At 37.0% G+C, this 13,042-nt stretch overlaps 2 protein-coding genes across 2 annotated transcripts in view; both read left to right on the top strand.

Annotated features, from left to right (window-relative positions):
* Positions 1-13,042, top strand: part of LOC127224676 (bile acid-CoA:amino acid N-acyltransferase) — a 1,166,658-nt gene that overhangs the window by 1,101,539 nt on the left and 52,077 nt on the right. The window lies entirely within an intron of this gene.
* Erp44 (endoplasmic reticulum protein 44) overlaps positions 1-13,042 on the top strand; it is a 91,611-nt gene that overhangs the window by 54,364 nt on the left and 24,205 nt on the right. Inside the window, exons 5-6 of the mRNA XM_051187778.1 lie at positions 8,355-8,539; positions 9,642-9,757. Of these exons, the coding sequence (XP_051043735.1) occupies positions 8,355-8,539; positions 9,642-9,757 (301 nt within the window). The remainder of the gene's footprint in view (positions 1-8,354; positions 8,540-9,641; positions 9,758-13,042) is intronic.

The raw sequence follows: 13,042 nt of genomic DNA, 5'->3' as shown, positions 1-13,042 counted from the left end.
ACTGGGGAGACCAGGCACCAGCCCCATTCCCCGGTAAGATGAAACCACGTGGAAATACTTAGATTAATAGAAATGGGTTAATACTTAAGACAGAGCTAGCCGATAAGAAACTAGTACCTGGCCAACAGAATTATATCAAATACAGAGTCTCAGTGTATTAATTGGGGCTGGCACAGTGGTGGGACAAGACCAGCAGGGCTGGCAGAAAAACCTACTCCTAACAGTCCTTCTTTGAAATAAGCTTTTATTAGAGCTGTACATAAATCCTATATAAAGAACACAGAAATATAAATGTGAACAGGACAGAATTTTATTGGTGGGTAAAAGTAGTTGGACAGTAAGCTACGATAAAAGAAGCAAGTCGCTTATAATCCATTTACCACTGTTAATGGTTCATAGCTGCCACATAGGAATGCCTGGAAATAAGTTTGATTCTTGCTGGCTTTCTGCATTACTCAGGGGATCCTGAGCTCTAAGTAAGCTTCAAGATTCAAGGTCATTTTTTATTTTTCTGTTTAGAGTTTTATTTTGATGGTGTGTCTTAGGGGAACATGTTTTAGGGGACCATGGTTTGAGGATAGTAAGAGGTACGGAAACAGCAGTAGTTCTTCCCCTAGGTTTTAAACAGTTAGAACTTCCTATTGAAACCATCTGCCTTCTTGGACTGACTCTGTGGATAATAATAGTAGGCCATCGATGAGACAAGAGCATGATACAATTTCCCCAATTTGGAACCCTGTTGGGTGTTTGTGAGGCAGGTAGTAAGAGTTCATCAAGGAAAAGTTAGTGACCATTGAAGCAAAGTACATACTAATTTTCTAATCAGGAAGCAGTTAATGTCCTGAAATTTCTAATTCCTCTGACATCCATTTTAACATTTGATCTATCCAGTTAATTTTTAAAAACCATTTATTATACCCCTTAAGTCATTCTTTGTTACACTGTCAAAATGTCATGCTGTAATTATCTTAAAATCACTTTTGACCAAAGCTTATAAAAAGTCACCTTTATGTCTAAAATTATTGATCAATGTAATTTTAAAGGTTTTGCTTCTTAATAATTAAAAGTTACCTCACTGTGTAACATACCTGCTGTCATGATGTTGTTTGAAAATGAATTCATTGACTAATCTCCTAATGCTCTCCAGATATCAGTTAGTTTTTGTCTTCATAACCAGATCTTTAAGGCAGCCCCACAGTTGTAAGGACTGAGTTTGCGAACAGATTGGTGCAGCCTGTACCAGCACTGCAGTACTGAGTGTTTTGAGAGTCCAGCTCCATAGCTCTCTGGCAGTTATCACAGACAGGATAGCTGGCATCTAAATTCTGTTCATAGAACTGTAGAACCTCCAGACCCTCTCTGATCTCCTTATACTCTGCTGTGAACAGATTTTTTTAATATGTTAAGTTTTCATTTCATTCATTGATTTATCAGTTTTAGAAAGCTAAAAAGAGAAAGCAAGAGAAATCATGAATACATATGAGGTTTGGTTTTGGTATTAGGGGGTGGGAAGAATCTAGGAGTAGTTAGGGGAGGGGGATGAAAAGGATCAAAATACAATGTATACAGTTCTCAAAGAATTAACTAACATAGCATGTTTTTAAAAGTTGGAAGCATTATATTGTCTCTAGTAGTGTCTTTTACTGTCCGTTTTAAAACTGATTCTTAGATTGCAAATGAAAAAATAAATGTTTCTTATTAGATTAGTCATTTTGTTTTAGGCCTGTCACATATTGTTTCTGCCAAATCCTTTGTGGGTAATAAAACAATATGTTGACACTTTGCTCTAATATTAGCTACTCACCTAATTTAACTTTATTAACATTGCTTATATGCTTAGTTGTATGTAATAGAATGTCTGGGGCTTGATGTTTTGAGTTTAAATTTTGGCCAATATGGTGGGTAAATTTAGTAGTTTAATCTGTAACTTCCCGAGCATGCTTTTATGCTTATTGACCATCTTTGCTTCATAAAGTGAACAATATCTTTAGTTCATTTCTCAAAAAATTATTTCTTTTTTGTTTTTTAAGGCAAGGTTTCTCTATGTAGCCTTGGCTGTCCTGGAACTCACTCTTTAGAACAGGCTGGCTTCACACAGAGATTCGCCTACCTCAGCCTCCCAGGTGCTGGGATTAAAATCGTGCACCAACTGCCCAGCTAGTTCAATTATTTTTTATGTTTTTTTTTTATTTTTTATTTTTTTTACAATGCATTGATAAGTTTTATCATTTGTTTCTTGTGTGTTGCAAGTATCTTCTAGTTTGCTATACAAACTCATGGTCTTGCCAGGTATAATGGGGCATGCAAGCAGGTAGATCCTAAATTCAAGGCTAATCTGGGCTACATAGAAAATTTGAAGGCAGCTTGGGTTGCTTAGTGAGACCCTGTTGTAGGCAGAGTTTTTTGTCAGGACCACTGGTCAGCTCTGTCCCACCAGCCCACTCCCAAATAACCACACAGAGGCATAGTATTATTTATAAATGCTCAGCTGATAGCTTAGGCTTGTTACTAACTAGCTTTTATAACTTAAATTATTCCATATGTCTATAATCTATCACGTGGCTCAGTACCTTATCTCAATATGGCATGTTCATCTCCTGCTTTCTGTGGATCTCCTCGATACTTCTAAGATTCCATGACTCTTCTTTTCTTCCTCTTGGTGTCCTCTCTCTCTCTGAAAATCCTGCCTAGTTATTGGTCATCAGCTCTTTATTGATAATGAGAGCAACTGTGTACAAAAAGGATTATTCCACAGCACCCTGTCTTGAAAACAAACAAAAACAAAGCAAAACAAAACCATGATTTTCAACATTTAAGTGCTTCCTTGTCTGTGTAACTCCAAAATCTGTCAAATCTCTTGGCTGTGTGTGATCCTGATTCAGGGTTACAGACTCTTTGTCTGAGTAAACATTGTCTCCTAAGTACCCTGAGGCTAGAGAAGGCTTCCTCTGTTTTTCTGTTTGCTTCCCTCAACACCCCCTCTATTTCCTGTGTTGCCCTGGCATTCAGTAAATGCCCTTTGGGAGTGTGGCATTGTGTCTCAGTGCCCCCCCAACCCCCCCCTCGCCCCCAGGCTCTTCTGCTAGTCCAGGTGTCTTGTCTATTAAAGGCTTCCTGGCTTCTGTCTCTTTTGCTTTATCAGTAACACTCAACCCTAAACTTCAACTACAGGTATAATTTCCCAGAGGAAACTTCTGTGGAAGAATGTGGCCAAGATCTTGGCTCATCTAGAAAGAGTCTTTCCTTTGGGGGACATTTCAGTTCATTTAGTCATTGTGGCTTTTGTAGTTTCTGATATCTTTAAAAATGTACTTTTTTAAAAGTCCAATTTTCATTAGTCATTATGGTGAAGCAGTAGATTTCTGCTGCCTACTGTCCTTTGTGGACTTGAAGCGCCTACTGTAGATTGGTGTGCTAATTTTTAAAGTGTAAATATGCCCCTCCCAGCATATTACACTAAAATCTCTAAGCAGATATCTTCATTTCTCTCCTGATATCAGCAGGAAATCTTTTAGTGTTTCATCAAGTTACTGGTATTTATTTAAATATCCTCTATATAGTTAAGGAAGCCATTGTCTTCTACTTCTGAAGTATGAATGGGTGTTCAGTTTTATCAAATAATTTTCTTCTCCTTTTGAGGTAATACAGTCTTTTGTTGTTGTTGTTTGTTTTGTTTTGTTTTTTAGCATTGTGAATTAATTTAATTGATTTTAAAATATTAATCTAACCTGAAGTGCTAAGCTAAATCCAGCTTGACTGTAATATATTCTCCATGGCATATACAGTGCTAAATTAAGCTTTTTAGTTTGTTTGGTAATTTTGCATCTGTTCTTAAGTAAGGTTAGTATATCCTTTTCTCTTTCCCTAATTCCCTTGTCCGTTTTCTCTAAAATACCATGGAAACAGCATAACCACATTGAAAAGTGTTTAATCTTTTCATATTTGCTGGAGTAATTTATTAAATGACATTTCTAGCTCCTTAGACCTTTTCTAGTATTTGGATAAATGAAGTTTTATGTGTGTGTTGCAGGGGCATAGCTACAATCTCAACTTCTTAATAATTTTAGAACCATTTATATGTTTGTTGTTTAAGTTATATTTTCATGGAAACTTCCCCATTTTATTTTACTTTATAGTCATTAAGTAAGTCATTGATAATAGCCATCAGAATTAAAGATCTAAAAACACTATTGAGAGAGAACAACATATTAAAAGTTCTTGATAAACTAGGGATGTTGTGAAAGACCCGCGGAGGGCTCGAACCCTCATGCCCCGACTCAGGAAAGGCGCCCCCCCCCCCCAATCACTCACGAGAAGCGGTCTTGATTTAAAAGCATGAGGTATTTTATATTCCAGTGCACTGGGGTCCGCAGCCATATTCCACGTGGGGTAAAGGACTGGGAACCTGGGTACAGGGTTCCGACAGCTTTTATAGGGTTACAACAAAGCCGGCACATTACAAACCAATCATCTCAATAGCATCCAGTGTGGACCAGTCAATTTGAACTATCCAAGCCCGCGCTTTGCCCAGGAAGTCTGCTTTTGCTAGGGCTCTTGGGTAGTGTGGCACAGCTCATTTCCTGTTCTCATTCACTCACAGGTGCTACAGTAACCCACCCTGGGTAAACAGTCAAGAATGACCTTTTGCCTACTCACTGCTAGGGGGCAGAGTCTAGGGAAAATTAGGCTAAATTTTTCCATCCTTACAGTTGCTTAGTGCCAAAGTACTCACCCAGCATGTGCAAGGGCCTTGTTCTCTTTGTGATATTGCAAACAAATTGAATTTAAAAAAATTGTATTACTTCCAATTCATTTTTTACTGTATCATGTCAGTTTTATTTATTCTTAAGAATTAATAAATAGCAATGCTTTTGTGTTTGGGGGGATTGTATAAAACATTCAATTTATTGATCTTTGGGGGAAAATGATATACTGTCACTATATTACAATTGAGCCATTAGTCTTGTGGCTTCATCAACATTAGCTGGTTCATTTTCATGGTGCTTCAGCTCTTTCTGCACAGATTTAAAAGAAAGGCTTTTTGAAAAGTTTGCAAGTTCTTTCTGTATATTTACAAAAGCTGCGTTCATTCTGTTGACTTCTTCATCATTCATAATGTTTATCTTAAGATTAGTAGTAACTGGTTTTGCTTTGTTTTTAGCCTTGATAGTTTTTTGGCTGGCTATATGAAATACAGTCTTGGACTTCTGCCCTTTAAATTTGTTCTTGGCCATTGTCAAACTTTGCAAAATTTATTCAGCTGCTCAGGTTCCCAATGACGCCATCCACAGTGTTTTTATTGTATATAACATGTTTTGAAGTGTATGTATACACAAATAGTAAAAGATCACTTACAAATTCACAGCCTCTCATAGTTGTAATTTTTATGGTGAAAGCATATAACAACACCCCATTTTCAAATTTTAACATGCCATTGTCAACTGTTGTTACCTTGATGTACAGAAATCTTCAAATTTATTCCTCATAAGTGTAGTTGTGTATTTATTTTCTGAGAAACATTTTTTAGTTTCACCTGGTCTCTTAGTTACCCTGGTCTCAGCCTTTTGGTTTTTTTTTGAAGATTTCACATATGGTTGAGATCATGCTGTTTTGTACTTGGTTTATGCCACTTAAAACTTCCAGGTTCATTCATGTTGTAACAAATGACAAGGTGTCCTTATTTTTATAGTTGCATTGCAATCTGTTACACACACACACACACACACACACACACACACACACACACACACACACACTGTTTTTTTTATTCGTCAGTGGTTCTCTATCTTGAATGTTGTGACTTTTGCAAACACAGGAGTGTGATCTCTCTACAACATTCTAACTGTCCTGTATGATCTCTCCACAACATTCTAACTGCACCTTTGGATATATACCCCAGCAGCAGAACTGATGAGTCCTTCATGTCATGTTCTCTTTTGAATCTTCTGAGGCCCTTCCACACTGTTGTCCATAGCAATTGTTTCAGCTGATGATTCTTACCAAAAGTAATGCAGAAGTTCCCCTTTTCCAGCTTCTCACCAAGCACTTTCCGTTGTCTTTTTGTTAAGTCAGTCTGATTAAGTAATGTCTGTGCACTTTGCTGTGTGTGTTGCTGGGGCCATGTTAGACTAGACAGGTGCTCTACCGCTGTGATCTTTCTCAGCCTCTTCTTGTGGTTTTGAGATACATTTCCCTGATGGTTGGTGATACTGACTTTTTTTCTCTGTATACCTTCCAATATACTCTTGTAAACTATCTATTCAGTTCTTTTGCCATTTTTAAAATTGAATTATTTGTATTTTTTGCAGTATACTTGTTAAATTTTGAGAATTGGCTCTGTTCAGTGTTACTTTACAGATATTTTCCAGTCAATAGATTGTCTCTGAACTCTAAATAAGACTTATTTCCTTTGCTGTGTAAAAGCTTTGTAGTTTGTGCATTTGTCTAGTTTTGTTCTTGTTGCCTATACTTTTGGAGTTTTTTTGTTTTGTTTTTGGAGATAGGGCTTTTCTTTGTGGCTTTGGAGCCTGTCCTGAAACTAGCTCTAAACCAAGCTGGTCTCAGTCTCTCAGAGATCCTCCTGCCTCTGCCTCCGCAGTGCTAGGACTAAAGGCATGAGCCACCACTGCCCAGCCTACTTTTGGAGTTTTATCCCCAAAAATTCTTGCCCGGGCCAATAGCATGAAGTTTTACTTCCATTAGGCTGAAACTCTTGGTTCTTAGTGGCCTTACTGATATCAAATACTTTATCTGCCAAAAACCTGTGAAATTTCAAAGCAACAATACTAGTATTGTTTTAAACATTTTATATTCATGTTAAATATTTGCATGGTTTCAGTCAGAACGATAAAACCAAAGTATAAGGATGAAATCTTTATTTCTTCCAAGGGCTTCTCATTTTCTCTCACTGATGATAACTTTTCTTTTTTCTCCTCTGGAAGTAGAAGAGGGACAGATTTATAAGTTAAAACATATATGTGTGTGTTTGTACACATATGTGCATTCATATTTATTCCCCACATTTCTTATACTTTCACATCTGACTTTTTTTTTTTTCCTCACTTTACAGTGCTCCCTGAGCATTTCACTTTAGAAATATACAGAGTTATTTTGCATTCCTTTATGTAACAGCCTGGTACTTCATATTATGGATGCCCATCCTTTACTAAACCAGTCTCTGGAAGTACTTGGGAAAATTATAACTTTAAAAAAGATGTTTTCAATTCTCTGGACAACAACATTGCTTCATTGGTCAGAGGAACTATTTGATACAGTTCTAAAAGCATTTTAAGTAAAAACTCCATTGTACTTAAATATCAATGCAAAAGTTCATTTGTCATATATTATGTGATGTGCTGGAGAGGAATGTGTTTTTAATGGGAAGGATGTTTTTCTTCTGACTAAGCTACATTTTGTGGTCTTTACCTTATTACAAGTGCCTCTGTATCTTTAAAACTTATACTTATTGATATATCATTCTCCCTCTAGTGTAATCTCATTCATTCCTTGCTCAGTAGGGCTCAAAAACATACCCTCTAATTGTGGTTTGCCACTGAAGAAGAGATTGTAGCTAATGTACTTTCTGATTCTGCTTTGAAGGGATCAGCTCCTAAACCAGGCAGATTATTGGCTTTGTTAAATGTATACATTGTGTTAATAATTCAGATTTAAAGAACTTTGGTAATGAATTGTGATTTCCTCCTTATAAATTCTCCATGGATTTTACCCTAGTATTATGTGATCTAAATTGTGTGTAGACTTTTATCCATTGCCTCTTTTGAGAACCCATGCTCCAACCTTAACCTGATATTCCTTTAGTATTTTCTAAATGCTTATCCTGGAGAGAAAGCAATGCAACCTTAACTTAGCAAATATTGTAAGTACTTCTGCCTCTTTCTGAGCACCACAAAGCCCTTGGGATGTATAATGTAATTTACTTTCTGCTTATTGCCCTCCTCCTAGCTTATATACTGCAAAGGCATAATTATTATTGTTGTTTTTATTCAAATATCCATCAGTCATACTTAGTATGCTATGTATTTGCATTGTCTCATTTGATTCATATAACAACCTTATTGTAATAGAAATTATCTTACTGTAACATATAAAGTGAGGGCATCACAGTTTATGCATTTTTAAGGTTCACACAGACCATAAGGAGTAGATTCAGAATTTAAGCCTAGGCAGTGAGTCCAGAGCCTGGTCTGATAACCAGTGTAAAGTCATGGCTGAGTATTTTCTTTCCTCTTTCACTAAGAAAGATGTTACTATATAATTGTACTGTTTCTCTCTGTTGAACTAATATGCTCATCCTGAATGAGTGGTAGCTAACTTCCTTTCATGAATTCTTTTAGCTGATATAGCCCAGAGGTACAGGATAAGCAAATACCCAACCCTCAAATTATTTCGCAATGGAATGATGATGAAGAGAGAATACAGGGGCCAGCGATCAGTGAAAGCACTCGCAGACTACATCAGGCAACAGAAGAGTAACCCAGTTCACGAGATTCAAAATATAGATGAAGTCAACACTCTTGATGTAAGTTAACTTATGGTGAATGAAATGTGCATTGACTGTGTAATTCACACAAACAACGCATAATACGAATACAGACTCTGCATGCATACTGGAAAGAATTCATCTGAGATTAATTCTCAAGGAAAATGCTAATGTTTGCTGAACTTCCATATAAATGTGTAACATACAGTAAAGGTACACTAATTACACTAATTGAATTAACGTAATACAAAGAAAAACCTGAATTATACATACCAAAGTTTGCCTATTTCCCATGGTTGACACCTGCAGAGTATCTGCCTTAATCACTATTCAGCTCTATTAGGGTTTAAAATGTTTCTTTTAAAATATCTCGTCTTGATAAACTTAGCAAACTTCTTTCTTTGTAAATTAAGTAATTAAATACACACCACACACACACACACACACACACACACACACACACACCCCAAGAGCAAAAACTATAGTATTTAGTCTTTATTCCAGTCAATACTAGGTGACATATTAATAAATTAGCCAGTTACCATTTCATGGTTGTCATCAGAGGAACATGATTCCTGAGCCACAGACAAAGGATGTTCTTGCCCATATCTCTGCCGGCCTTGTGAGCCTATGAGTCTATCTTGTTATTGCTGTCCCCAGGCCCTGTGTTCTGTGAGAACACGCAAAGGGCCATGCTAGATGCTTATACAGGCAGTGGGTTGTGGTACAGGAAGAGATGGCTAGGCTTGGGGAGATTTCCATTTCAGAGCAAACAGCAAACTCTCTTTTGTCTTGAAAAAAACAATGTTTTGTCCTATACAAAGAGTGGACAGGGTCTAATGGAGTAGTTAAGTATATACAGTACTATATGGAGGCATTCGAGAACCCATGGAGGAGTCTGAATTGATGCAGTTTTAACAACTTTATAGTCAAAGTTTATTGTAGCAAATACTGTTTTTAACCCAGCATAATTGTTCATAGTTTTGGACTAGGCATTAAATGCTATTACTGCATTCATAGTTATTCTTTGGTTGCAGATAACTAAACTACAACCAGAGCTGAGTTTCAGAATAAAGAATAAATGAAGTAGCATGCTCTAAGAACTATATGTCACAAAATAATCAGATACTTTATTTTACAGCGCAGTAAGAGAAGTATCATTGGATACTTTGAGCAGAAGGATTCAGATAATTACAGAGTTTTTGAAAGAGTAGCAAGTATTTTGCATGATGACTGTGCCTTCCTTTCTGCTTTTGGGTAAGTATATTAACCAGCAGCCTGCTAGGAGGTGAGCTTGCCTGTCACATTCAGTTCTTGTATTTGGTCATGTTGTAAAGGTGACCTTTCCAAAGATGACCTCAATCCTTTTAAAGTCACCAACTAGTTATACATATGGCCAGTCCTCTGAGGGCCTTAAAGTGTTTGTTTGTTATGCCATATTATGTTTCAAAATATAAATAAAAACATTAGAGTGGCCTAGTTAACTGAGCTTTTTCATGACCTGATTTCACTTCACTGACCCTTGTGCCAGATAAGCCTCTAACTCATGACTGCTCACCTGGCTGAACATGTTCTCTTCCTAGTTAAGAATCACAGGTGTTTTATTATCATCCTTTATCCCCATATCTTTACCACCTTCCTTTCTTTCTTGTCTGAAAGTAGCACTTCCCCTCCCACCCCACCCCCACTTCCCTCTGCTGGGGCTCAGAGCCAGGGCGTATCATGGTAAGTATGTGCCCCACCTGATTTGTAGCCCCACTCTACAGTTCACCTAAGACTAATCTCTTCACTCATGGAAACTGGGAACCTGCCCTTGTTCCTCTCCCTGGGACTTTGATCCATTAGTTCTCCTGCTTTCTCATGGTTTTACCCTGACCCCTTCCAGAAACTGTTTGTTTTGTTTTTTTTTTTTTTTTTTTTTTTAAACCCAAATCATGTTCCTCTCTTTACTGACTCACCACTTTCATCTCTTGAGCTGTAATGCCATCTTTCTTTTCATTTCTACTTTTCTAAAGGTTAATTTATGCTTGGTTACCTTGACTTTCTCAAAGTCTTCCAAATAAAAACCCTCAGCTTCGTAGAAGCTGGCTTTCACCTCCAGCTTTCTAATGAACCTTGTCTCCAAATAGTCACAAAAAGACCCCTTGATTGGCCAGCCCAGTGGGTTTTCTTCAGTTTATTCCCCACAAATTCTCTGAAGGCTGAGACATCACCTCCCTTACTTTTTTCCTTGTCAACACTTGACATTGAATCCCTCTGGTTTGCCCCTCACAGTTCTATAGGTGGGTTGACTGCATTGGGTGTCAGATATAGGCGGGTTGTAATTAATTAACCAGACCCCATAGGATGATAGATGTTTATTTTGGGAAAGAACTTGTACAGAAAACAAGTGACTGACTGTCAAAGTGTTCCTGTTCCAAAGATGTAGACACTGCCTCCCAGATGCTCTCTGAGACCCGCAGGGGCTTTTGAGCCCCAATCCTTTTTTTTTTTAAACCAGTCACGCCAAAAGGTCATGGTCAGTGCTGTAGATGTGGAGGTGAATATCACTACACAGTTCCTTTCTCTCCTTTTTTTTTTTTTTTTTTTCTTCTTTTTTCTTTTTTATATCTTTAATTATCCCAGGTTCAGTCTGTCCTTGACTGTCTCTTCTTGGAGGTTACATTGACCGCCTTTGGCTTTAGTATAGTGTGACTTCTTTTATTTGAGGCTCTTAACAGTCGTGTTAGTGTGGTTGCAGTAGCTGTTCTGATGCCTTCTCTGGTTGATGACTTCTGCTTCTGGTCCTTGCTTTCATGCTTTTGTGGTTTTTTTGTGTGAACATTATCTGTGTCTGAAGATCACTGCACAGCCTAGGCTTTCCCATCACTGCTGTTTGGTACATAGTCCACTCCCCAGACACTCTGAGCTAGCTTCTTCTCTGTGTCTTTGCTCTTGTTGCTCTTGTGTCCAGAGGTAGTTTTAGATTTTTAGTTTCCAGAGAGGCTGTACTACTTTGCATCCCCACCAACAGTGAATGAGGGTTTCTCTTTTTCCACAACCATGCCCAGCATTTTTTGTCAATTGTTTTTTTTTTTGGTCTTAGCCATCTGAGATAAAAACTCAGAGATGTTTTAATTTACATTTCCCAAATTGCTAAGGTTGATGAACACTTTTTGAGGTCTTTCTTAGCTATTTTTATTCTATCTGTTGAGAACTCTATAGGAACCTAGTCCATATCATTTCCTTTACTTTTTGTTTTTTGTATATGGCTGGTAATTAATTTTCTTTGAGATGTGTAACTAGTGAAGATTCTCTCTGTGGGTTTCTTTTTCAATCAGTTGATTGCTTCCTTGGCTATATACAGAAGCTTTTTCGGTTACAAGGTTTCAGTTATCAATTGTTAGCCTTAAATCCTTGACTAATGGCATTGTGTTCAGAAAGCCTTTTCTTGGGCTGGAGAGATGGCTTAGTGGTTAAGAGCACTGGCTTCTCTGCCAGAGATCCTGAATTCAATTCTCAGAAAACACAAGATGTCTCACAACCATTTGTAGTAGGATCTGATGCCCTCTTCTGACATAAAATTGTACATACAGATAGAACATTCCCATACATAAAAATAAATAAATAAACAAATAAATAAAATCAACCTAGGAAAGTCCTTTCATTCACCCTTATTTTGTAGAGTAGTGCCTGTGTCATCTCTAGCAGTTTTAGTGTTTCAGGTTTTAAATACATTTGGATCTAATTTCTGTGCAGAGTTATAGATATGGATCTAATTTAATTCTTCTGAATGTGGACATCTAGTTTTCCCAGAAACATTTGTTGAAGGTATAATTTTTTTTCTCCAATATATGTATATCTTTGCCTCTTTGTCAAATATCAGATGGTTGTAGATGTTTGGGTCTTCTATTTGTTCCATTTATTTCATGTCTGTTTTGTGCCAATACCATGCTGTTCTTTTTATGACATAATATAGCTTCAGATCTGGAATAACAATCCCTCCAGGATTCTTTTTTTTTTTTTTCCCTCAAGATTGTCTTTTCTGGTTCCGTGTGAATTTAAGATTTTTTTTTTTTCTATTTCTGTGAAGAATGTTGTGGATATTTTGATTGGGGCTGCCTTGATTCTATAAATTGCTTTTGGTAGGATGGTCATTTTCACAATATTAATTATACCAATTCATGAACAGGATTGGTAGAACAGGATTCTCAATCTCTTTCGTCAGAAATTTGAAGCTTTCATTATAGAAGTCTTTTGCCTCCTTGGTTGGGTTTATTCTAAGATGTTTTATTATTTTTGATGCTGCTATAAATTGGTAGTGTGCCTGTGAGCTATTTCTCAGTGTTGTTGTAGTGGATAGAAAAGCTACTGATGGTGAACCTGCTACTTTTCTGAAATTGTTGATTATTTCTGCAAGTTTTTTTTTTGGTGGAGTTTTTTGGGATCTCTTATGTATAATATTATACCATCTGCAAATAGAGATATTTGACTCCTCCTTTTCTTGTTAATATACCTTTAATTTCCTTTTTCTTGTCTAATTGCTCCAACTAGTGTTCACAG

This window comes from Phodopus roborovskii, unplaced genomic scaffold (assembly GCF_943737965.1).
Source record: "Phodopus roborovskii unplaced genomic scaffold, PHOROB, whole genome shotgun sequence".
NCBI classification, from domain to species: domain Eukaryota; kingdom Metazoa; phylum Chordata; class Mammalia; order Rodentia; family Cricetidae; genus Phodopus; species Phodopus roborovskii.
The sequence above is the reverse complement of the archived record's forward strand: the minus strand, read 5'-3'. Positions and strand labels throughout refer to the sequence as shown.